Below are 25,388 nucleotides of genomic sequence, written 5' to 3'. Positions count from 1 at the left end.
GTCTGCCTGCCTCCAAGGCCTACATGTTTGACCACCATACCACACTGCTCCAGTGAAGACTCACTCACAGACTGATGGAAGACTGCTGAACCAAGGTAAGTGTGTCCTGACTCCTTACCCTCTGGAGCTCCCTCTATCTAGCGAAGGAGGATGACCTGGCTACCTCAGAGAGAGTGAGAAAAGTCCTGTGAGTGACAGGAATAAAGCCCTGTGGGAGAACCTCGGCCAGGGAAAATCAGAGAATGCTTCCTGGAGGAGAAAGTAGGTCAAAGAGGCCAAAGACAGATTTACAGAGAGGTCAGTGAAGCTTCAGGGTCCCTCATTTGTTTCTTCCAAGACCCTGCTTAACAATCAGCGAAAAATCAAAGAGTACTGAAGATGTGTACTCTTCACTCTATAAGAAAATTGAAATGCCCTGACATCTTACAGCTCATATATGAAAGAAACTAAACAGGTTTTCCCAAATTTGACAATAGTCCTAAAACTACATTATCGTAAAGCTGAAACTTTTCTAAACTATCAATAGTAAAAAATTTCTATCAACCATGCTATTAAGAAAGACTGACTAATATTTCTATTCTCTCTACAGAAAAATGATCTTATCTCATGCTTCAGTGACAAAATAAAAGCCATCAGACATGGGAAAATTGTTCCAGGACCTTCATCTTCCCACCACTGAATCTCTAAACCTCCCAGTATCTGTATTCATCTTTTGTTTCATTCCTTCCTGTTACAATGAAGGGCCTGAGGACCTCTCCTCTCTGAGGCCCAGTGCCTCAGATCCCAGCTCCTCCTTTCCCTTCCATTATTCCCTTTCTCTTCTGTGTTGCCATCCAGTCCCTCTCTATGGTCTCTGGGTCTTTCCCAGCAGCAAACAAGCATAGTCTAGTATCTCCCATCTTAGAAAAATCATTCTTTGCCCCTCCTCCTACCATCACCTTAGCTCTCTGGGCTCTGTTCCCATTCACAGCCATGTTTCACAAGGAAATCGCCTACACACCTAGCTCCACTTCAGCAGGATCGGGGGCAGTGTTTTATTCCCTCTGACCTCAGGGAGGGTCCTGTAACAATCTACCCTCCCACCAGCACTCTATCCAATTATTCCTGCTTTTTAAATTTTATTTATTTTTCATGATAATACATTATAAATTTTATAATATACATATCTGTACAGTTCGAATAAATTATAAAACAAATACCTATGTACCTGTACCCATCACCCAGCTTCAAAAACAAATCATTTCTGAATGACAAAACCCGCCATGTAGCCCTCCCCAGTCACATCTCCTTCCCCTCCCTGAGGTAACCAGTGTCATTTTTCATGCCTTGCTTTTTTGTATGGTTTTACAACATATTACTGCATCCATATATTGTATAATTTTGACTGTTGTTCAACTTTATATAAACATATTCTTTCATGACTTTTTTGAATCAGTATTAGGTTTCCTGAGTTTTATCCATGTTGATACATGTAGCTGGAGTTCATTCATTTATTTAATTATAGTATTCCATTGTATAAATATGTCTCAATTTATTCATCTTATTTTCTTGTTTCTGTTTCTTGCTGTTTCAAACAGGCTTTGGTGGGCTTCCCTGGTGGCGCAGTGATTGAGAGTTCGCCTGCTGATGCAGGGGACACGGGTTCATGCCCCAGTCCGGGAAGATCCCACATGCCGCGGAGTGGCTGGGCCCATGAGCCATGGCTGCTGGGCCTGCGCGTCCAGAGCCTGTGTTCCGCAACGGGAGAGGCCACAACAGTGAGAGGCCCGCGCACCACCAAAAAAATTAAAAATAAAAAATAAAAATTAAAAAAAACAAACAGGCTTTGGTGAACACTCTTGTAGTGTCTCCCAGTATACACATGTGAGGATTTCTCTAGGGGAGCAATTCTCAAACTTTCTGGTCTCAGGACTTGCTTTACATTCTTAAAAATCACTGCAGACCCTAAAAAGCTTTGGTGTATGTGGGTTATACCAATTGATACTTGCTGTATTAGAAATTAAAACTGAGAAAGCTTAAATATATTAATTTTAAAATAATAAGCCAATTACATTTAACAAAAGTAACATTTTTATGAAAAATAACTATATTTTCCAAAACAAAAAGAATATAGTGAGAAGAGTGGCATTGTTTTACATTTTTGCAAATCTCTTTACTGTATAGCTTAATAGAAGACAGCTGGATTCTCATATCTGCTTCTGCATTCAATCTGTGATATTACATGTCATGTAGCCTCTGGAAAACTCCACTCTACGTACTTGAGAGAATGAGAGTAAAAGAAGCAAATAACATCTTTCTAGTATTATGGTTTTGGCTCCCCCACCCCCCATCCCTGCCCTCAGGATCCCCAGACCACATTGTGGGAACTACCGCTCTGGGATAGACACCTAAAATTGCTGGACCTAGAGTATGTGCATAGTTCAGCTTTACTAGAAAATGGCCAACATTTTCTAGAGTGGTTGTATCAGTTTACACTCCTACCAATGGTGTATCCATCCACTCTTCATCCATTCTGGTTTTCACCCCACCACCCCTCCAAAACTACTTATATCAAGGTCACTACCAACACCCATATTGCCGTATCCAATGGACCCTTTTCAATCCTCATTTTAGTTGACTTCTCAGCACTCTTAAAACATCCCTGACACATCGCTAGTTATGTCCCTATCTCTTTACCTCTTTTCAGTCTCTTTGCCACCTCCTACTCCTTCATTCAACCTCTAAACTTGAAATGAGAATCTCAGAGCTCAGTCATGGATCCTCTTCCTTTCTCTTTGTTCTGTCTCTGACTTCTTCTCTCGTGGTTTTTTAATGCTATCTCTATACTGCCAACTCTCATTTATATCTGAAACCAGACCTCTCTGGGATGTATAATATATACCACTATCTGCTTGACTTCTTCCTTTGGCTATTTCAAGGGCATGTAAAACTGAACTCTTGATCTTCCCCTGAAAACCTGTTCCTCTTTCTGTCTTCCTCATCTCGATGAATGACCTGGCCTCACATCACCAGGTCCCTGGGAGGTATCCTTGATTCCTCCCTCTCCCTCCCACCCGCAAGCCACCACACCAAGCCCTTTCAATTCTAAATATCTTTCAAATCTACCTCTCTTCATCTCCACCTCTGCCACCTTAGTCCACTCACCGTCATCTCTGATTGCAGTAGACTCCTAATCTTGTCCACCTCCAATCCAATCCACAACAGCCAAAGTAATCTCTTTAAACATTAACTATACCATGTCAATTCCAAGCTTAAAACCTTTCAATGTAGTGTATTTCAGCATTTGGGGGATAGGAAGTATCTACAAAAGAGATACTATTTCATCATGATCATATATGATGCAAACTGAGACATGCTTACCCTTCCTACATAATCCTATGATACGTTCTGATATTTTCTATTTTCTCAAGTTGATTTCAGTACCTTCTGCAGTTTGACCCACATTTAAAAGCACTGCTTCAGTACCTTTTTATTGCTCATAGTATAAGATCTATTCTCCTCACCATGGCCTATAAAGCCCAACATAAGTTGGCTTCTGCCTGCCTACCTCCTCAACCTCACATCCCATACCTCTTGCCCTCAGCTCACTATGCTCCAGCCACACTGGCCTTCCTGCAGTTCCTAAGTATACCCTTTCCCTTTCTTCCCAGGGCCTTCTCACTTGCTGTGGCCTCTGCCTGGGACACTTTTGCCTCCACTCTTCATGGGCTAACTCCCATTCCTTTACTCACCTTAAGTATCAGCCTTGCCTGAATCTCAGGCTAAATTGCCCCCACGTGTTATTCTCTTTCCTATCACCCTGTTCCAACTCTTTATAGCCTTATCACAATTTGTAATTTTGTGTGTTTATATGTTTTAATTATGTATTTGTTTACCTCAAGTACTCTCCAGCGCCAGACTGAAATTCTGAGGGCCGAGTTTGTTTTCCATGATCTTTTTCATGTCTGTCTTATTCACCACTGCATAAGTAGTGCCTCATGTGGTGCCTGGCCCAAAGTGTGTGCTCAAAAGGCATTCATCAAATGAGCAGAGATCTGAAGAACAAATGAAATGGAACTGGGGAGATGTGGACAGAATTTCTTGCAGATGCAACAGCATATGCAAAGACTCCAAAGCTAGACATAAGGAACAGTCTAATAATTTCAGCTTTGACTCAAGCATGGAGTCTGGAAAGGCTGGTGGTGGTCAAATCATGAAGAGCCCAGCTTGACTTTGCCTGTTGAGGAAGGTAGTTTTCCTTTAGAGCAAGTGGGGGACTCATTGAAGGATTCTAAACGTGAGAGTGATATGATTTTGGTTTACCTTTTCAAAAGATCATACTGCCTACAGTGAAGAGACTAGATTCCAGGGAATAAGACTAAAACAGGGAGGTTGTGACAGTATTCAGGTTAGAAATGGTGCTGGCCTAGATTAGGGTAGTAGCAGCAGAAATAAAAGAGACTACGTAAATTTGGGAGATATTCAGGAGATAAAAATGACAGGACTTGGTGATTGCATGGGAGTGGAGGAGAAAGAAGAGGGGTATAGCTCAGGTTTCTGCCTTGACTAGGGTCATTCGCTAAGGTAAGGCACAAAGAAGGACAAAAAGGCTGGGAGGAGGATACCTTGAGTTGGAGAGAAGCTGAGGCTTTAGGTGTCTCCAGGGTATTCAGGTAGAGTTATCTGTCTATTAACCCGCTGAACGCATAGGTCAGGAGAAGTACCTGGACTTGTATCAATTTGGGAGTCATCAGAAAAGAAATGATAGTTGAAACCATGAGAATGAATGTAATAATCATAGGAAAGAGCAGAGAGAAGAGAGCTCAGGCCAAAACCTAAAGAGCACCAGCATTTAAGAGTTGGACAAGGAGGAGTCTGGAAAGTAAAAAGGAGTTACCAAGGAAGCAGGAGAAAACTGAGAGTGTGGTGTCATGGAAGTGGTTTAAGGAGGAGGGAGTGGTCACTAGTGCCAAATGCTACCAAGAAGTCAGGTAAGATAACCTCTGAATAGATTCTATTGGATTTAGTGACATGGGCCATGGCAGACCTTGATAAGAGAGCAGTATCAGGCAAATAGTAGAGGCAGATTGGAGTGGGTTGAAAGATAAGTGGGAAGTGGGAAAATTAAGACAGTTAAGTGTAGGCGACTCTTGAGACGTTTATAGAGGGAAGAGAGGGAGGTGGTTGGAGAGGGAGATTTTTTGGTAATTTTTAGATGGAAGAGACCTGAGTATGTTTAAATGCTGTTGGGAAGGAACAAGGGACAGATTCTGTAGGTTTGGTGGCAAGAAGGAAAGAACTTCCTTTTTGGTGACTTCTGTTTACTCTGTGAAGTAGGTGGGGTCATCTGCTGAGGGTCAGGGGACAGATGGAGAAGTTAGGGGTTTGAGGAGAAGGGAGGTTAGAAATGGCTGTTGCAGAGCATGAGAGAGAAGGCTGTCCGGGAATGCATAGTAGGGTTGTGGGTCAGCACCGAGGGCCTGGTAGAAGCTGGGGACCATGAGTTTATAGTGGCACAAATCTGTGAGGTTGAATAGTTTTCTCCAGCAGTGTTTAGCTGCCTGGGCACAGGCATGGAAAAGGCGGACAGTTGGACTGATTCAAGGTTGGAATGCTGCCAGGCAGATGCGACAATCCTGGAAACTGAGGCTATTGGCCAAAGAGTGGCGAAGTAAAGAACCATGAGGTCTGGTCTGAGCTGCGTGAAGAGTATCAAAGGCAAGTCCCCTACGAGCCAAGCCCTAGGGAAACTGGAACATGTGGAAAGGTTGCTGGAAAAGAGATTGACCGATGAGCAGAGGGAGGCAGAACTGAGATGTGACAGAAAGGCAGATTTGGGGGTTTGAGCCCGTAGACTTGACTGTGCGGGACCAGGGGGAGATGGGGAGGACAGGCTGAGGGGGAATTTTTAAGAAGAAGGAGTGCCTTGAAGGCGGTCGCAGTGAGAATTGAGGCCGGCCGAAGTGAGGAGGCGTGGCCAGGCGCAAATCCCGGGCGAGGGGGCGGGGCCCGGGCAACTGGGTCCCAGCGCCGCTGTGGCTGCGGCTGCCTCAGCGACTGCTCCCGCCTCCCCACCCCCCTTCCCCGGGCTCCTTCCCGCCCGCCGCCGCGGAGACCCAGGCCAAGGCTGGGGAGGACGGCAGAGCCGGGCCCAGGCTGTGCCCCTGCCCCCGCCGCTGGAGCATCGTCGGGAGGCATTGGCTGAGGGGGAAACCCCCAGCCCGAGCGCGCGGCGCACACACGCGCCCCCCGCCACCGCCATCCTCTCCTCCCTCCCTCCCTCCCCTTCCCTCTCCTCTCCTCCCCTCCGCCCCCCAGCCTCCGCTGCGGCGGGAGGAAGAACCTTTTCCGACCAGCCAGGAGAGCCCAGATCGATTCCCATCTGGGGAGAAAGAAGAGAACACGCACTCGGAACAGACCGGCCGCTCGCCCCGGGGCTACGGAAGTGGCTCGCCTCTCACGAGAGAGCCCGCGCCGAGCGCTACCCCCCGACCCTCACCCAGCCGCTGCCGCATAGACAGCGCTCCCCAGCGGGCCCCCAGCCCCGCCGAGCCCACTCCCAGCGCGGGGCCCGGGCCGGCGATGCCTGGCACCGCAGCGGCGGTGGCCGCGGCTGCTGCTGGTACTGCCACCGCTGCCACGGCTGCTGGCCCGGGCCCGGGCCGGGGGCTCGAGTCTCCGCAGTGGGGCTGAGCCCGCAGCCCCGCCCCCCGAGCCTGAGGCCGCTGCTCCGCCGGGCGCCGGGCCTCCTCCGCCCGCGCCTACGCCCCAGGAGCTGGAGCCAAGCGGGGAGCCCGGGCCCCGCGCCCAGGCCCGGACCATGCACGGCCACCGAGCCCCGGGGGGCGCTGGGCCTTCCGAGCCCGAACACCCAACCGCGAACTCCCCCAGCGCCGCGCCACCGGCCTATGCCGACTCGGACCCTGGAGCCTCGGAGCCTGCACTGCCGGTGCCCAGGGGATCAGGCTCGGCTCTCGGAAGCCTCTTGGATCCCCAGTTTGCCGGACCCTCGGACGCCAGTCTGGGCGTCGCTCCAGGCCCCCGGGTCTTGCCCTGCGGCCCCAGTCCACAGCACCACCGGGCCCTGCGCTTCTCCTACCACCTGGAGGGCTCGCAACCCCGGCCTGGTGAGTGATCGAGAAAGCATGGGAGCCCGAGCCATGGGCCTGGGAGCGGGTTCTTGTTCTCGGGCCCTTTAAGCCCCACCTCTGGGCCGGCCCGCTCACCCCAGCCCTTCGTCTCTTCTCAACCCGCAACCCCTTCCCTCGCTCCTCGGCCTTCGTCTAATTCTTTCAACCCCGGCCCCCCCCTCCCGCCTCCTCTCTGTCCCCTGTGCCCCCTCAATCCTTCCGACCCTCTTCTCTTCTATCTGCTGAGGCTAATGGGAGAGGGAGCACTCTAAGAAAAAGGGGCTGGATTGCAAGGCAGTAAAAAGGGGGTTTGTTTGGGGGAATGGGAGAAAAGAACGAGTCTCCCATTTGCCAAGCGCCTACATTGTGCCAGGCACTGGGTGCTTTACATGGGTTTTCATTTCATCTTCAGGAGCCTCCTGTGAAGTAAGTATCATTAGACCCATTTTGTACGGGAGGAAACTGAGGCTCAAAGAAATTAAGTAACTTGCCCAAGGTTACACAGCTAGTATAGAGACAGGATTCCAAACCAGATCTGTTTGAGTCCAAAGTCTATGGTCTTTCTGCTTCCCAAACTGAGGTTGGAGACCATGAAAGTAAAGCCAAGCCTTCTGCTTATGTGATTTTCTCCTGTACTGTTCGGCAGCTCTGGAGTATGAGTGGAAAAAAAAAAGAGGGATGGTGGATTGATCCAAGGTTGGGGTTTTGCCAGGTGTATGTGGCAGGAGGACAAGGGAAGGAGGGAGTAGAAGGTGCTGATGAGAGACAAAGGTGGAAGAGGTGGGCCTTGGGGGTCAAGTTGGAGGGAAGGGCTGGAGGGGCTGGTAGGTAGGGAGACAGCAGAAAGGTGGTGATGGGGGGGAGGCAGAAGCCAGTTGTAGCAGAGCTGCAGAGGTGCAGGGCTTTAATAAGGTTGTTTGTGAGGCGAAGTCAGGATGCTTGAACTTGGATTTGCAGAGGTGGAGCAGCTCTAGGTCAGGCTGGGGCCACAGGCCACTGCCTGGAGAGACCTTTGCACTGCACAGAACTGAGTGTCTGAGGAGTCCAGCAGGGCCTCCCCCATCTGGGGACATCCCATATGGACCTGAGCCCGGGAGCCATGGAGGAAGAGCAGTACCTTCCCCTGGGCAACACTTGAAGTAGCTGTTGAGCCTCTGGGACCTCCCAGGGTCCACATCCCAGGCTTCTCAGGTTTGGGGGGACTGTGGCCCAGTACCAGGTAGCATTAGTAAAGCATAAAAGTATGGGCAACATGTGCCCCTTGCTGCTCTTGTGACCTTGGGCTAGTTGTGGAACCTCTGGGAGTTCTCAGGGGCTCCCTCAGTGTGGGCTGGAGATAACCAGCTGACAACAGGCCTTTAACGCCCTGCCCTGCATGTTGCTCTTGCTGACTTTCCAAACTCCCCTTGACAGACACTGTGTGGAGCAGGTTACTCACCCACTTTACTGCAGCACCTTCTTTCAGATCCCAAAACATGCCACAAGCACTCCCACCTCAGGGCTTTTGCATCTGCTTTCCCCTCTGCCTGGCAGCTCTTCCCCCTGCTCTCTACCTGGCTTGTTTCTTATCTTTCAGGTCTCAGCTCAGATGTCACCTCCTCTGAGAGAGCTTCCCTGATCACTTTAGGTAGGGGCCCTTGTGGGTCTCCATCGAAATTGCCACTGCACTTCCATCCTTGTGCTTAGTACATATGCAATTATCTTATTCTATGTGTCTACTTATTTATTGCCTGTCTTCCTCAACTAGAATATGAGCTCCGTGAGGGCAAGGGGATTATATCTGTTTTGTTCACCGTTGTATCCCCAGCAACTAGCATAGTGCCTAGCTCAATAAATCCTTGAACAAATGCCTGAACAGATAAGAAGGGATCACATAGTAGGCCCTCAGTAACCATTGTCTAAGAGAAGGACAACTGAGCTCCTGCCCTCCAGATACTCTTGGTATGGGAGTCAGTAGCTGGGCAGCATCTAGGCCCCTGGTCTCTGGCCTCTGATCAATACACAGCAGTGATTCTTTCTATTCCATCAGTCCTTCCAAATTACAATCAAAATACCCATCCTGAACCACTCCCCTCCTCCCCCCAAAAAGCAGCACAAAGTTCCTACGATCCTTTTTCCCAATGAAGTCCCTGCCTCTCGAATTGGTGGGTGTCTTTTTCTTTCTTTCACTTCAAGTTGAGGAGTGGGAATAAGAAGGGTGTCAGGGAAGGACCTGGCCTCCCATCTAACCATTCCTAACTGACTCACTGTGGAACCCTGGGTGAGTGACTTCCCTTCTCTGAGCCTCAATTTCCTCATCTAGAGAATGCCATGAGAAGTCTATGAGATACTGGTTGCAAAGCCTGCAGAATGAAATAAAATTTAAAAAAAAATAAGAGAAAAACCTTCTGAAGAAGAGGCGGAGGAATTACTCAGGCCCTGGCAAGACAAGCGCTGGGCCATGTGATTCACAGCAGCATGGGGCGTGAGAGCCCGCCACCCCCACTGCCCAGCCAGCCCAGGGGTAGGCACAAGTGACTTGCTTCTCTCTCCACAGGACTTGCCTATAATTGGCCCAAAGAGGACAGGGTTGGTAGTTGCAGGGTGTGTGTGTGTGTGTGAGAGAGAGAGAGAGAGAGAGAGAGAGTGTCAATTAAAGGATTGAAACATTTTAGTCCACATGTTAAGATTTCCGTGTGCCTCCCCGCTTCCTCCCTCAGGCTGCTGAGGCCTTTATAGAATCACCATCCTTAGGGGCAGTGGCCCATCCTGGTGGGGGGGATGGTTTTTAAAATAATATATCTTATCCATGTAAAAGCTTTGAATTGCTTCAAAGTGCTTTCTCTTTTAGTTACCCTGATTCCTAGTGGGGGGTTGGTTGATTGTTTTTATGCCCATTTCCCGGTTTGATAAAACCTAAGGCCTTATTGGGTTACTGAGATAACTAAACTCTGAGATACCAGAGAGGGCTTTGAGAGAGTCAGAAAGGAGTTCCCAAGTGTAGGTTTGCTCATAGAGATTTGGGGGAAGCCCTGCTCTCTTCCTCAGCTTTGGGAATATCTTTCCAGATGCTGATTGGGGGATAGCTTGGGACTTGACCCTAGCTCAGTCAAAGGAGTTGCACCTGGTGTTAAAGCCTTTTCGTGGGTAGTGGAAGGACTCAACCTGTTGAGGGGGGCAGCAAGAGGGGCTGGCTCCTTCTGATTTGGAGCCTGGGCCATCATCTGACACTCTTAGAGTAAGAATTGGAGCTGGAAAGGCCCCTAGTCACCGTCTGGCCCTGGGTTTCCTATACTGGATGAACATCAGAATCCCCCTTGTTGACTTTGAAAAAATAAATGTGATTCCCAGACTCTACCTCAAAGCTCCAGGATCTTAGGGTTGCAACCCAGGAATCTATTTTGAAAGCTCCTCAGGTGATTCTGATGTATAGCCTAGAGTGGGAACCATCCTTGAGCTGGGACAGTGGAGACTCTGAGAGGCAGTTTAGCTGCGGTCCTACAGTGAGTCAGCATCATTAGGATACCACATCAGCCTCCACTCTGAGGCCCTCTCCCCAGGGCCTTGTGTGGGCCTCCCACCATAACTCCCAACCCTGAAGGGAGGCATGGGATCTAAGCTAAAGGGAGTGAGTCAACCTCTCACCCACATACGCACAAACACTGGCAGCCTCAGTTTACCCTTTATGCCTAGCTCTTATGTATGGCTGCCATTTGGCAATTTAAGCTGGAAGGCAGTTACAGTTCTGGGACTCTAGGCAGAGGAAACGCTGGCATCAGCAGCACTCAGCACAGGGCGTGGCCCAAAGGAAGGGCTCTAGAGGGGTGCCAGCAAGGTTTGCAGAGCTAGGAGGAACATAGCAGTTCAGGTAGGAAGTTCAGTGGGAGCAAAGGCACTGAGACATGAGGCATCCTCGGACAGGGGCTGGTATTGGGAGAAGTAGAGAGATAAGGCTGGTGAAGGGACTTTATCCTGAGGGCAAAGGGGAACCTTTGAAGGGGAATGATGTGCTCAGATATGGGTGTTTGAGAAATCCCCACGGCTGTATGTGGAGAGTGGATGGTAGGGGCACAAGAGTGGAGTCAGAGACCGGCAGGTAGGGGTCACAGTCATCCCAGCAAGAGGTGATAGTAGCTTGGGTTAGAGTGATGGCAGGTGAGGAAGGTAAGATCTGAGAGATATTTTGGTGCTAACATGGACAGATCTTGGTGGTGTCTTGGATGTAGAGGCCGAGGAAGAAGGAAAAGTCCAGGATGAGTCTGGGTTGTTTTCTGAAACCAACTATGGTGACCTGGTGGATGCTGGTGGGGCCACCTACTTGCAAGAGAAGGAGCAGGTTTGGGGGGAGATACTGATGTACGTTTGAAACCTGTTGCATTTGAGAGGCCTGGGGGGGGCATCCGGGTGGCGAGCAGGGGCTACTCTTCGTTGTGGTGCGCGGGCTTCTCTTGCTGCAGAGCACGGGCTCTAGGGCGTGTGGGCTTCAGGAGTTGTGGCTCGCCGGCTCAGTAGTTGTGGCTCACGGACTGTAGAGTGCAGCCTCAGTAGTTGTGGCTCACGGGCTCAGTTGCTCTGCGGCATGTGGGATCTTCCTGGACCAGGGCTCGAACCCGTGTCCCCTGCATTGGCAGGTGGATTCTTAACCACTGCACCACCAGGGAAGCCCCAGTCCCATCCTTGAAGACATAGATAGTGAGGTCAGATAGTGAGGTCAGCAGAGTCACCCAAACTTTGCCTTAGAAATGTCATTTGGGGGTGGGGTGGGGGGAGGAGCAGTTTTTAAAGTATATTTGCATAAAGCTGAGACCCATTTCACATATACCCAGGGTAGTGGCTGCTGCAAAGAACGGAGGGAGTACTGAAAAGCAAATCAAACATTGGTGAAGTAAATTCCTGTGGCTCCTTCCATGTTTTCCCTGTTGAGGGCATCCTGAGAGACCATAGAGGGAGGTTGCTCATGGAAAGGAGAAGAGGGGACTCTTGACAGGAGGGAGTGGTGGGCTCTGCTGGTGATTTTTGGAGAGCAGCAGTTTGAGATTCCAGGGGAGTGTCTGGGAAAAGACCCTGATTTGGTTTCTAGTCAGCTGGGGCCTCCCAAACAAACACAGCAAAGTGTAAAGACTGGGTAGCTGCAAAAAGGACTTCTCCAGACAGGACTAAAAGAATTGAAGTTTCCAGCTGCAGATGGTTGGCACCCCCATTCCTCGGCCCTTTCACGTGCCTCTGCCCCTAGGGGACAGCCTGGCTGGGGCTACTTGCTCCTTCAAGGGTGAGCGGCAGCTACCAGTGCTCCAGACAGATGCCAGCCATGGTATTCTGGGGACCAGTTAGCTAAATGCCTTAGGCAGATGTGGAGCTGGCCAGATGCTGGCTGGGTGGGGCTAGGACCTGTCTGGAATGAGGACAGGAAGTGCACTCTGCCGTTGCCCAGCCCAGAAGTGTTAAGTGCCCTCATCTGGAGAGAGCAGACATCCTTGGAGCAGTGAGTCCAGCCTCTCCAGGCTCCAGTACCCAGTTCCTTCGACCTGGAAGGCATCACACCTCCAAAAGGTACCTCAAAACACAGAGGGCTGGAGACAAGGATGAGGGCAATAGCAGAAGGCACCTCTGCACTCCTGACTCTGCCCTTGGTTCACTGTGCCCTCAGGCTTCCCTTCCCACCTCAAGGCCTTCATTTCCCCATTTGTAACATCAAGGACCTGTTCATCGCATTTGTCTGGCATATAGTAGGGCATCCTTTAAGTACTTGGTGAGCAGATAAGGGAGAGTGCAAGAGGGGAAGAAGGAGGACATTTCTTCATTTAACAAATGTTTATTGAGTACCTACTTTGTGCTTGGCCCTGTGTGAATTGCTGGGTGGGCAACAAAAGGCAGGCTCAGTCCCTGTCCTCCTGGAGCTCCTTTCTAGCAGGGAAGACATACATGACAGGTAATTCCAAGCACAGATGCTGAAGGAACAGATGAGGAGGGGGCAGGCAGGGAAAAGAGGACACTTGAGCTGAGATCCCATGGATAAATAGTCCAGAGGTAAGGAAAAGCAGAAAAGCTGTTCAGGCCCACGAGAATGACATGTGCCAAAGCCCCAGGCAGAGGAGAGCACTTTCGAGGAACAGACAAGAGGCCTTTGTGACTGGAGGGTGGGGGTGGGTGTGGGTGTGGGGAAGTGTTTTCAGGCTGGGCCTTACTTGTCCCTAAGCTCAGGAGTTTGGAGTTTACCCCCGAGGCAAGGGGAGCCCTTCACCGGGCTACAGAAATTGAAGGGGATTGTATTTTCATAACCTGGTTGTGGTGTGGAGAATACCTTGTAGAGGGCCCTGAGGATGGGAGGAAGACCCGTTAGGAGGCTGGAGTGGGAAAAATAGTCTATGGATTCCTGCCCTCCTAAGAATTTGAGTCTGTAGGACTTGGGGTCTGGCTGGATGTGTGAGTTAAGGGAGCAGGGGGAGTCGTGGAGAAAGCCCAGCCTCTGGCTTAGGGAACTGGGTGGCTGGAGGTGCCATTCCTGGGGTGGGGAAACAGGAGGAAGAGCCACTAGGGGCTGGGATAGAGCTGGGTTTTAAGATGCACTGAGTCTGAGGAGCTTGAAAAAGGGTCAGTGCCCAGTAGGCGTCAATTGTGTCCATCTGGGCCCCAGACTAAGGACAGGAGGGTGAGGGGCACAGGTGCGAGGCTGAGGCCCAGAGAGGGAACTGAAGGCTTTTCCCGTTGCTGGAGGCTTTCAGCGCTCCGCAGCACCTCCCCGTGGCCCGTGCAGAGAAGGGGTTAAGTCAGGGAGGGAAGGCGCCTGTAGAAAGCGGGAAAGGCAGGACTGGCAGCGCTGGCCCCAAGGAGCTGAAGCTGGCATAGAAGCCCTTCTGCCTGGGCCTGCTAGGCCCTCGCCGCCGCCCACGCCGCTGCCTTCAACTTCACCTTCACCTTCTCTGCCCCCCTCTCCAGCTTCTTCCCTGCTCCCCAGGCGGGGCCTCCCAGCCTAATGCGTTCCAGGTGTAGCTGCGGCCCCCTCCCCCACCCGGGGCGCAGGGGAGGGGGCAGGGAAGGTGCTGGGCTCTTTCATTCTGCATCTCTTAGGGGCTCCAAGTCTCCAGATCTCCCTGACAGCTTCTGTCTCTGGAGAATTCCTTCAGGGATCTCTGTTTGGGCCCCATGTCCCTGTCAGGGGCAGGCAGTGGTGAGAGCCCCCCAGACCCAGCTCTGCCACTTTCTAGTTTCATGTGATCCTGAGCGAATCACCTCACCCCTCTGAGCGTCGGTTTTCTCATCTACAAAATGGGGTTAGCATCCCCACCTCCTAGGGTTGTTAGGATTAAATGCCACAGGTAGAGCAGAGCACTGGGCATGGCACATTGTAGCCATGTTCAACAAGTGGCCCTGGTCTGCTCTTTTTGTCCCCTTGCCTCTTTGGGCCTGCATCCCTCACTGTCTCTGTCTCCCTTCTGACTCGCCCCCGCCCATTTTTTCCTGTCTCCCTCTCTAGCTGTCCGATTTTCTGGGTCTCTGTAGTTTTCCTGTCTTCTTCCTCCTTGTTTTTGTCCCAGTCTCTCTCGGTCCTTTTCCGTCATGATCTTTCTGTGTTGCCAACTCTCAGTTTTGACCAGGCCTCGGTGTGGGGGCAGGGGGAGGGGGGAGGGGTGGGTGTTGGGGGCTCTGGGGTCACACACAGCAGGGGTCAGAGGGGCCATCCCCTAGCGGCTTTGTCCTCAGGAGGAGGGAAATCACAGCCAGCGTGGCAGCCCCAGCACTGGGTAATTACTGCCCCCAGTGCTCCCAGCTGCAGCTCCACTCCCTTCCCTTCCTGTCCTCTGAAGTCCCCAGCCCCTCCCTGGGGGTGGAGCTACCACCCCCAGCCTTCTCTGGCCTCAGGTCCAGAGATGCTGGGAGGAGGTGGCCAGGCTCTCAACAGCAATCAAGCAACTGGAAGAGAGATGGGCTGTCTGTGCTCCCATGTGGCTGTGGTGTGTGTGTGTGTGTGTGTGTGTGTGTGTGTGTGTGTGTGTGGCTGTGGGGTGTGTGTGTGTGTGTGTGTGTGTGTGTGTGTGTGTGTACGTGCGCATGCGTGCACATGTGCCTCATTATATATCCATGTGTGTCTATGTGTGTCTTTGGGTCTGTATATGTTATGTGTTCCTGTGTTATGACACCTTGGCTCTAAGCCCCTGGGGCATTTCCAGATGTTTCTGCGTGTGTGTCTCTGTATGTAGACTCTGTGTGTGTGTGTGTGTGTGTGTGTGTTTCTGTGCCAGTGCCTGCCTCTGCATGGCCCCTATGGGTCTGTATCTTGGTGGTAGTGGTTGGTGGAGAAGGAGGGTGCCTGCCTGTCTTTTGGCTTTTTCTGCCCCTTCCTCCTATTCTTACAAACCCAAGACTCTGGTCACTGTGCCCTTCAAACACACTCTTCACCTCCCCACCCCTAGTATCCACACCGTTGCTCACTTTTCTTCCCTTGCCTGCAGGACTGTGCCCAGTCTATCTACACCTGAAAAAACAACCTGGATGGCCAAACTCAAAAACCATTTCCTTTAGAAAGTTCTCTGACCTCCCCCCCACCGCCCCCAATGTGATTTCTTTCGCAATTCAGCAAACATTGACTGAGGATGTGCTCTGTGACTCTGGACACAGACACACTTGGGATCCAGTCTCAGTTCAACCACTTCTAGCTGTGTACCCTCAGGCAAGTTATTTTGTTTCTCTGTGCCTCAGTTTCCTCATCTGTAAAATGGAGCTAATAGCATACAGGGTTGTTAGGAGGATGCCCTGCAGGAAAGCATCAACAAAATGCCTGGTGCAGAGTAGGAGCTCAACAAACAGTTGAATCCTCATACCTTATATCCTCCACAAAAAACTGAACACCTTGAGTTCCAGAGAGTTCTAAAAGTTCTTGCAGTCTCCTGCTTTTTTCACCAGGCATCCTGCACAAGGCAGAAGACCAGACAGAACGAAAGGCAGATTCCAGTTCACGGAACTGCTGACAAGTATTGCATGAGCCAGCTCCCTGAGAGTGCTCAGGCCCAGAAGAGACTGGGCCCTTCCAGGGGGTAGAGGAGGGACTCCAAAGCTGCTGCCCTAGGGCCAGAGCACATCAGATAGAGCAGGAGGTAAATGGCAGAGGTGGAAGGGACCTTAAGGACCATCTAACTCAGGTATTGCAAGTTGCAAACTGGTGGCCCACAAGTTTAATTTGACTCAAAAGTTTCATGTGGCCTACTCACTGTTTTTAAAATTAGGGGATTTCACATAAAAGCCTGGATTTCTGATTCTCTTGAAATATTGGAAGACCTGAAAATGCAGGGCCCCCATTACTGCAATTAGATAGATAGACAATTAGATAGAGGGGAGAAGCTGCCATCCCTACTTTAAGTGAGACACGCGCTCTCCAGTTTACCCCCGTCTTCACCATCCCCTATTGCATTATACTGTCCCATTTTACAAAAAGGTCCTCACTTTACACAAGGGTCCACACTTCACAAAAATGTTCTTCACTTTACATAGGAGCCTCATTTTACAAAAGAGTTCCTCCGTTTTACAGAACAGTCTTGTATTTTGTCAAAGGGTCCTTCATTTACAGACATCATCCATTTTACAAAAGGGTCTTTATAGAACTCTCCTCACTTTACAGAATGTCCCTCCACTTTGAAGAAAGCGCCTCCATATTGCAGAAACTTTCCCTTTGCAGAAGGAGCCTTCTTTTTATCCAAAAGACCTTCATTTTACAGAAAGTTTCTCCAGTTTTCAAGAGGGAACATTCTAGGAAGCTCCTTACTTGCCAGAATGGCTCCCACTTTCCAAAAATGCCTTCACTCTGCAAAAGGTGCCTCCATTTTTCTGCAGAGTCCTTATGTTCATAAGACCAGTCCACTTCAAGGAAGGGATCTTCAGGCTAGCCACAGGGTTCCTATAGACAGCTCCCCCTGCATTTCTCATTCTTGACAGAGCTTTGTGTTTAAATTTTCAGAAGGAACATCTGCCAGGCCAAGCAAGTTTGGCTGCAAAGGTGGAGCAGGGCAGCTGGGCTGGACCTCACATTCAAGGGGCAGGTGGGAAGAGGTGGGGCAGCTACTCCACCTTTATCCTCTGCTTTTTTCTCAAGCTAAGGGACTCCCCTTCCCCCCCCCAGCCCCCCCACGGAGCTGGCTGCCCAAAGGACACTTTCTTATTTTCTGTTCTTTCTTCTCCACTCCCTCTGCTCCTTTTCCCCACCCCACCCCACCCCCAGGAATTCAACTGTCCCAGGGGCCTACCTCTCAGCCTGGAGGCTGAGGGCTGCTGGGAGAACCATGCACTGGGGGTCTGGAGGCCTGAGTGCTAGGGCTGGCTTCTGCCCACAATAGCATCTCACCAGTTCCTCACAATGAGAAGCACACACATATTCTCCCCATTTTGCAGATGGGGGAAATCAGGGTCCAGAGTTGTGAAGCGATTCCCCATGTCACCAGGGCGTTAATGGCTGAGGTCCAGTCTGGGGTCCTATTAGCTGTCTTGAGATTAAGCCAAGGCTAAAGCTGGGAGAAGGGAGAGGGGGTGCTGCTGGCCAGGGATGGGGAGAGCTGGGAGCTGAAATTCTCGGAAAGAGGTAAGGGTCCAGTTCCAGTGGTAAAGTCATTGTCCTCAAACTCAGCTAGATGGTAGACCTACTCTGCCAGTAAGCTCAGAAGCACATGCTCAAGGGCACCTGCCAGGCAGGGGCATGAAGCTACCAGAAACAATTTTTGGAATGAGTTTGCTATTTCACTAACAGTAAGTTGTCATGGGAAAATTCCAAACTCTGTTATACTTCTTGACACTTATTTTGTGGTTTTGTTTGGTTTCTATATTTGAACTGAATTTGAATGGGGGATGGGGTACCATTGTCTTTTCTCTGCCATTCCGCCTCTAGTAGGAATCCCGCCCTGATCTGAGAAGCTGCCAAGGAGAGTGGGGCTGGATTCTGTGTCCATCTCTGGCTGGGTTTGCACACGTTTCTCAGTGTGTTGATAGCTTTGTGTTGGGTTGCAGCCTGTGGTCTGTGGGTTTATGTATCTGTGTGCATAGTTTTGTGTCTTTGTGGATGTGCGGTTCTGTTGGCTTTCAAGTTCAAGCCACATTGCTCTGTGGGTGGGGGAGCACTATGCTCTCTCCCTTCTTTGTCTCATGGACTCCTCAAAACCAGGGAGCTGTGATTATTATCCTATTTTCCACACAAGGAAACTGAGGCTCAGATAGATGGAGAGGCTTGCCCAGGGTCACACAGCTAGTAAGTGAGGGTGTTGGGATTTAACTGAGGTCTGTGTTACTCCTGAGCCAGATGTTCCTAGTGAAGGCTTCACAACACCTTAACCCATGCAGTCTGGTCAGTGAATGTGATCATGACACCCTTCTTTGGAATGGTCAAGTACCACAGGTTTTTAATTATTGACTTTGTTTTTTTAATAAATAAGACCAGATTCAAGGTGATCCCTGAAATAATGTCACTGTCATAAGCATTCAGGTGCCCATTGCAGGGAAATTGGGTAGAGCCCACAGCTTGCCTGGTGCCACCTCGGAGGCCTGGCTCCACCTCATTCACTAGAATCCCTTCTTGACTAGGGCTTCTGGAGTTCACCCCCAAAAAAGTACAGTTAGATTTGAATTTCAGATGTACAACAAAAAATTTTTAGTATAGCATAATACATTTTTAGTATGCATGAGGCATGCTTATACTAAGAAATTATTCATTGCTTATCTGAAAGTCAAACATAACTGAGCATCCTGTATTTTATCTGGCCATCCTGTCCCTGGCCTCTCCCTCCCCTGAGCTTCCCAGTCCCGACAGGCTGACCCCTTTGCACTTCCTGAGCCGCACTTAGCTTTTCCTGAATGAGAGTTTCTTGTCTTTGAGATTGGGAGCTCCCTCAGGGTCAGGATCAAGATTGCCCTTCGGCCTGCTGAGGGGCCTGTCAGAGGGCGCACCCCACGCCCACAGCAGAGCCAGGGCCACACCCAGGCATCCTGGGGTGCCCAGGGCGTGTTTCCCATCAGTGACAAGAGACGCCTGAGTATGGCTGTGTGTACACACCCTGTGCCAAGCGTGTTGCATGTGGATGTGTGAGCAGCTTTGTGGTTCTCACCAGGTCTTTGCGGTTTTCTCCACCCCCACCCCAGACCAGGGATCGAACCCGTGCCCCCTGCATTGGAAGCATTTGGTGGTGTGACTTTCGTGGCGGGGAGGGAGATGCCCTTTGTGGCCTCTGTTCTAATGCCAGTGGTCAAGGGGGCAGTGCTGGTGGAAGACCTTGTCAGGTGTGTGGGTGTGAGTGTCGATGTACGTGCATGTGTAAGAGAGAATGTTGTGGATTATCAACCATAAAAAATGGACTGGAGGACTTCCCTGGTGGTCCAGTGGTTAAGACTCCACACTTCCACTGCCAGGGGCGCAAGTTCCATCCCTGGTCGGGGAACTAAGATCCTACATGCGGAGAAGCTTGGCCAAAAAAATTAAATTAAATGTAAAAAAATGGACTGGAGAAAATCAATGCAGGACTTAAGGGGTGTGGGGATGGGATAGGGAAGTGGGAAGGGCTGTGATATCTAGGGGAGGGGAAGGACCTCCCTTCAGAGCTCCCTGAGGGCAGAGATAGGATTTTCAACTCCCCCAGCACAGAATCTACCAGGCTCAGAGCAGAGCTCAGAAGTATTGGGGCAACTAAACTAAGCTGAAGGAAGCCAGGGAGTTTAGCAGGGTCTTGAGGGGCCATAAAGAACCAGCTGGGAAGCTTCTATTTTCCCCATGGGCAATGGGGAGTCATGGAAGGTTCTTGCGCAGATAAGTGGCATGACCTGAGCTGGAGGTCCATCTAGCCACCCGAAGGGAGCAAGACCTGGGGCCAAGGGGGCCACTAAGGGGAAACATAGGAGGAAACAGGGAAATGTAGGCAGAGGGACAGGGAGGGGGAGCCCTGCAATAGGAGAGAGATGGATCTTGAATCTTCTTCCCTCAGTGGAGCCCTGCCTGGTTCTTGGCCAGGCCTAGGCTCCTGAACTGAAGCCCTGTTGTCATACTCTGTGGGCAGGCTTGGGGGTGTTGCTCTTACTAGCCGCACTAGCTCATGACTTTCGGAAGCACTGACGCGCACCTCTGCCCCTCTAGATTCCCCTCTTTCCGAGCTTCCTCTTGGAGAGCAGGGTTAAGAACTCCAGTCTCAGATCAGTCTGCTACAAGTCTGTCACTGACTTGCTGTGTGACCTCGGGCAAGTCACTGCCCCTCTCGCTGCCTTCATCTCTTCATTAGAAACTGGGCTGACAGTCCCTGCCCCTCTCACCTGGGAATCCAGGATGTCCCCGAATATTTGAATCCCATTCTGCATGGCTGCCTGCAAGGAGGCAGAGAGAAAGGAGGGGCAGGCCCATCTGTGCGCTCCCAGGTGAGGTGGGTGAGGAGGGAGCAGAGAGTGGGCCAGAGCAAGGCCACAGAGGGTGGCATGGTCACCCTATCCCTGGGACAAGCAGTGGAGAGAGGGAGAGGCCCCAACTAGGGGCCCCACTGCCCTGTACCGACTGGGTGGGAGGGCTTGCCCAGGGAGGCCTGCCTGCTTTGAGCTGTGGAGACAGGGCCAGGTGGGCGCCTCCAGGCCCAAGGAGGCAGACAAGGGGCACCTGGGACCCTGGCACCTATGTGTGTAACCCTGAGAGGGGTCTCTGCACGGTGGGGTGCCTGGCTTTGCTCTCTGGATCTCTGGTCCTTTCAGCTGCTCTCTGTGTCTCACTTTCTCTAGCCATATTGTCTCTCGAACTATGTCTCTGCATGTGCCGCCCTCCAGGTGATTCATCCCCCTCAACCCCAAGCCCAGGGGGAGGACAGGGCAGGACCAGGCCAGGATGTGCTGAGCAGGGCAGGGTAAGCAGCCCAGCTGAGCTGAGAGGAGCACCTTCTCCCTCCCAGCCAGGGCCCTGCCTGCTCAGGTGGGAAAGGAAGTAAGGAAACTGCACCCAAAGCCAGGTACAGAGTGAGGGTGGGGGCCTCAGCCTGTGGCCTGGGGCACCTTGTTCCTTCAGGGCTAGGAGGGGACCATGGCCTGAGGCCCCTGGGGCCTTTGCGACTGGATTGTGGCCTGGATGGAGTCAGAGACCCTGGGAAGCTGCTGGAACCCTGTGGGTTGGGCTACTCCCTTCCCTCCAGGACTGGGAGAGCTAAAATTCCCTGCTGTTCTTTCTGCCTGTGACCCGGTAGGGTATCTTTGTGTTGTAGCTGTATGTTTTTGCAACAGAGGCCGCATGTGAAACCATGACTATTTAGACCACGAGGCAAGTGTCATGTGGGTGTGTATACCTGAGCCCCTAAGACCCAGGGACTCCATGGACATGTTTGTTTCATGAGTATGACATAGTAAATTATGCCATGTGTCTGTGATTGTGTGTCTGTGTTTCTGGGTACATGCTGGCATGTGACTTTGTGCTGTTTTGCCACTGTGCAAGGTTGTGTCTGACATGGTATAATGACCCTGTGTGGCTATAGTCTTGTCAATGTGTGAACCGTTTGCAGGTGTGTGAACCTGCAATACCATATCCTGGTGTTTATGACACCCTGTGGCCCTGCAATTGTGAGGTACAGGATAAATGGCACTGTATATCTTTGTGACTTGGTGGAACCATATTTGAAGTGTATGTAAGTGGGTATATGATGGTAAGTGGTTGGGTGATTGTTGTATGAGGCTGTGTGTGAAATTGTAGATTTGTCACTGTGTGACTTGCATCTTTGTGACTGTGCATGGCCACGTTTGCTGGTGCATGTGATACCGTGAGGCTGTGTGATAATATGTGAAGTTGTGACTGTGGGTCTTTGTGACTATGTGTGACCAGGCTTTCAGAAGCATGATTGCACATGATTGGATGTTTGAACTTGTGCGGCCCCAAAGTTAAGTGAAACAGTGTAAATAACCCCATGTGTCTCTGTGACTGGGTGGGCCCACTTGTGACTGGTCATGTATGAGACTGTGTGACACAGGTTAACAGACTCTCTGTGGCTCTGAGAGGCCACGTGGCTGTGGCACAGCAAAACTGGCACCATATGTGGTTGGGAGCTCTGGGGGCTCTTGGCTGCCACTCACCCTCTCGTCCTCACACCTGTTTGCCTGCATCCTTCCCTACAACAGCTTTTCATGGTTCCCTTCTGCCCACAGGATAGTCACCCAGCTCCTCAGACTGCCATGCAGGGCTTGCCCTCTCTACTCTACTCTTTCCCCTCCCCTTCTTCTCTATCATCTGAGACCCACCACAGCTCCCTGCCCATCCAGGCCACACTCCTTCCCTTAGGACATGCCATCCCTTGGTGCAGGGGGGGGGGGTTGTTCCTCACACCTCCCAGATTGAATCTTCTCTCCCCAGTGTGACCATCATCTCCCCCAGTCCCAAAGACAAAGGTAGGTAGGGAGCCCACAGTGAAAGAAGAGGGACAGTGCAAAAAGGCCTCCCTTTTCTGAATTTTTTTGCCTGTTTAAAGCTGTTCCTATGACCTGAACTCTGGGTGCTGGCTGTGTGTTTGTGTGTGTAGGTGTGGAAATAGAGGATAGTACAGATTAGTGAGAAGCTGGCATTTTAAGAAGCAAAACTTTTGTTCATGAAATATAATTTCATCATTTTTAGCTATATAAAACCATAGAAAAGGAAGTCCAGATATCCTCAGGACCTTAAGAAAAAAGGTGAAGAATGGTTTAGGCTCAGCATCTCACTGTGGCTAAATAAACAAGAGTGCAAGCATGTACACAAACCATAGGCTGCTCGTGCTCACCCCCAGCCTGGTTAAACTCCCTAATAATAATGCCTGCTGACATACAAGAAATCAATGTACTAATCACAAAGAACTCTTGTCTGTTACTGAAAACAGCCAGCCACAACCCTGGGCCTGGCTCCCCGTCTGACGGCTGGGGTAAAGGCTTCCCAGAAAGGCAGTGTGGCCAGGAAAGGGGCTCAGGAAAACCCGATATCACAGGTACCTGCTAAGACATACAGCTTCCCAGTTGGGGTAATCAGTTGCTTCACACCCAGTTTCTCCCTTTCTGCAGGGCTGCACCAGGGAAACCGTATCCTGGTTAAAAGTTTGTCCCTTGACCCTGGCCAGAGCCTTGAGCCTCATCCAGAAGGTCCCCAGCGACTTCGCTCAGACCCAGGTCCCCCCACTGAAACCCCCAGCCAGCGTCCTTCACCACTGAAGCGGGCACCGGGCCCAAAGCCACAGGGTAAGTGGGTCCAGAGAGGGGCAGAAGAATGGCCCATGAGAGGGGACACAGGAGGGGAAAGGTTGGCCAGTGGGAGAGGAGGAGGCTTGTTAGAAGGACAGGAAGCACTGTGGTCTAGGGGCAAAGGGCTGAGACCTGGGGCTAACATGTGCATACTGGCATCTCACCTCAGGCCTGCTCTGTGCCTACCTCAGGCAAAGGTACAGACTGGGGGTTTGTGGAGGGGCCTGTGGTCTGGCTATGACAGCCAACTCCAAACTCAGCCCATTGGGATCTCCCCTCTTTTTCCCATCCATCTCTCTAGTCCCCCCAAAGCCCAGCTACCTGCAGATGCCCCGGATGCCCCCACCACCTGAGCCCATCCCACCCCCGCCATCACGCCCACTGCCTGCAGACCCCCGAGTAGCCAAAGGCCTGGCCTCCAGGGCAGAGGCCAGCCTCAGTTCTGCAGCAGTATCCTCACTGATTGAGAAATTTGAAAGGTGAGTCTGGTCCCCAGGGGACCCTGTGGGGGTAGGGTGGGCCTGGGATAGAAAGGACAGTTGTAAGACAGGCCTCTCAGTCAAGCTCATACCCTGCCTTCATGTGTGTCCACCACCCACCTCAGAGAGCCTGTGATTGTTGCCTCGGATAGGCCAGCCCCTGGCCCCAGCCCAGGTCCCGCAGAGCCAGCCATGTTGCCACAGCCACCCCTGCAGCCACCAGTGCCCCAGCTCCCCGAGGGCGAGGCCTCCCGCTGCCTGTTCCTGCTGGCTCCCGGGCCCCGGGACGGCGAGAAGGTGCCCAATCGGGACAGCGGTATTGACAGCATCAGCTCACCATCCAACAGCGAGGAGACCTGCTTCATCAGTGATGATGGGCCCCCCAGCCACAGCCTCTGCCCTGGGCTCCCTGCCCTGGCCAGTGTCCCTGTTGCTTTGGCCGACCCCCACCGACCCAGCTCCCAGGAGGTCGATAGTGACCTGGAGGAGGAGGATGACGAGGAGGAGGATGAGAAGGACAGAGAAATCCCAGTGCCCCCGATGGAGAGACAAGAGTCTGTGGAGGTACTGACCCACGTTCACCGAGAGGCAGGACTGTGTGGAGAAATCAGGAGCCTGGCTTTTACACTTGATTCTTCCCCCAGCTCAGTATTTCTTGAAACAGGGCATTGTTTCCACTTGGAATGTTTGGCTTCCCTGGTCTCCTGGTACTAAATATCAGTAGCAGACCTGTACGCTGTCCCCCCATCACTGTAAATACAAAAATGACCATGGACAGTTCCAAATGCCCACTAGGAAAATTGTTCTACCCTCATCCAAGAACCACTAGCTGGACCTCAGTTTTTCCATCTTGAAGATGGGCATCATCGTTAGGGATCTTTAAAGTCCTGTTCCAACTGGAAAATCCCCAGATTCAGTAGCTATGTGACATTGGGCAAGTCTCTGCTGCCCCACCACAGCCTCAGTTTCCTTATTTGTAAAATGGAAAGTTTCACATCCAGAGAGACTTCCAGACAGCTGGCCTCCGGAGGGCCACAAGAGCTTAGAGCCCCCTAGGAACCTGAGGCTGTGGACAAAGGCTCTCAGCAGCAGGAATCCCTTTCTGTGCCCCAGCAGCCTAACACTGCTTCCAAAGGCATCCTTGCACTTAATTAGGTTGCAGCCAGAATACCTGCTCCGCCAGAACCCGGCTCAAATGTGGGGGCCGAGGTCTGGGACTCAGCAAATATGTGTCCAGTGAACAGGCAAGTGGCCCAACAGGCAATGAGTTTTATACATTTTTATACTTTTGGGTTTTCCTCACACCCCAGGTACTCAGTAAGCCTTTGCTGACAGTGAACTGAGTGGGTGAATAAATAACATTTATAGTCTATTTAATCCATAGTCTAATATGTTTTATTTATATTAAATGATTTTGTTTTCTCAATTACAAATGGACTTAGGTCCTATTATTATCTGTATATGTAGATGAAGAGACTTAAATACAGAGCATTTATACAACTTATGCAGGCTAGTAAATGTCAGAGCTAGGATTTGGACCCAGAAAGTCTGACTTTCCAGCCCACACCTTAACCACTACACTATGCTGAGTGAATAGAGGGAGCAGATGGCTGGGTGAATGAGTGACCGAATG

General features: G+C 51.1%; 1 protein-coding gene across 1 annotated transcript in view; it reads left to right on the top strand.

Annotated features, from left to right (window-relative positions):
* Positions 1-6,785: 6,785 nt before the first annotated feature.
* FGD1 (FYVE, RhoGEF and PH domain containing 1) overlaps positions 6,786-25,388 on the top strand; it is a 35,606-nt gene continuing 17,003 nt past the window's right edge. The window contains exons 1-4 of the mRNA XM_004284760.3: positions 6,786-7,106; positions 23,100-23,273; positions 23,578-23,755; positions 23,881-24,319. Coding sequence (XP_004284808.1) covers positions 6,800-7,106; positions 23,100-23,273; positions 23,578-23,755; positions 23,881-24,319 — 1,098 coding nt within the window. The 5' untranslated portion in view covers positions 6,786-6,799. The remainder of the gene's footprint in view (positions 7,107-23,099; positions 23,274-23,577; positions 23,756-23,880; positions 24,320-25,388) is intronic.

Source organism: Orcinus orca, chromosome X, assembly GCF_937001465.1.
Source record: "Orcinus orca chromosome X, mOrcOrc1.1, whole genome shotgun sequence".
In the NCBI taxonomy this organism is placed as follows: Eukaryota; Metazoa; Chordata; class Mammalia; order Artiodactyla; family Delphinidae; genus Orcinus; species Orcinus orca.
The sequence above is the reverse complement of the archived record's forward strand: the minus strand, read 5'-3'. Positions and strand labels throughout refer to the sequence as shown.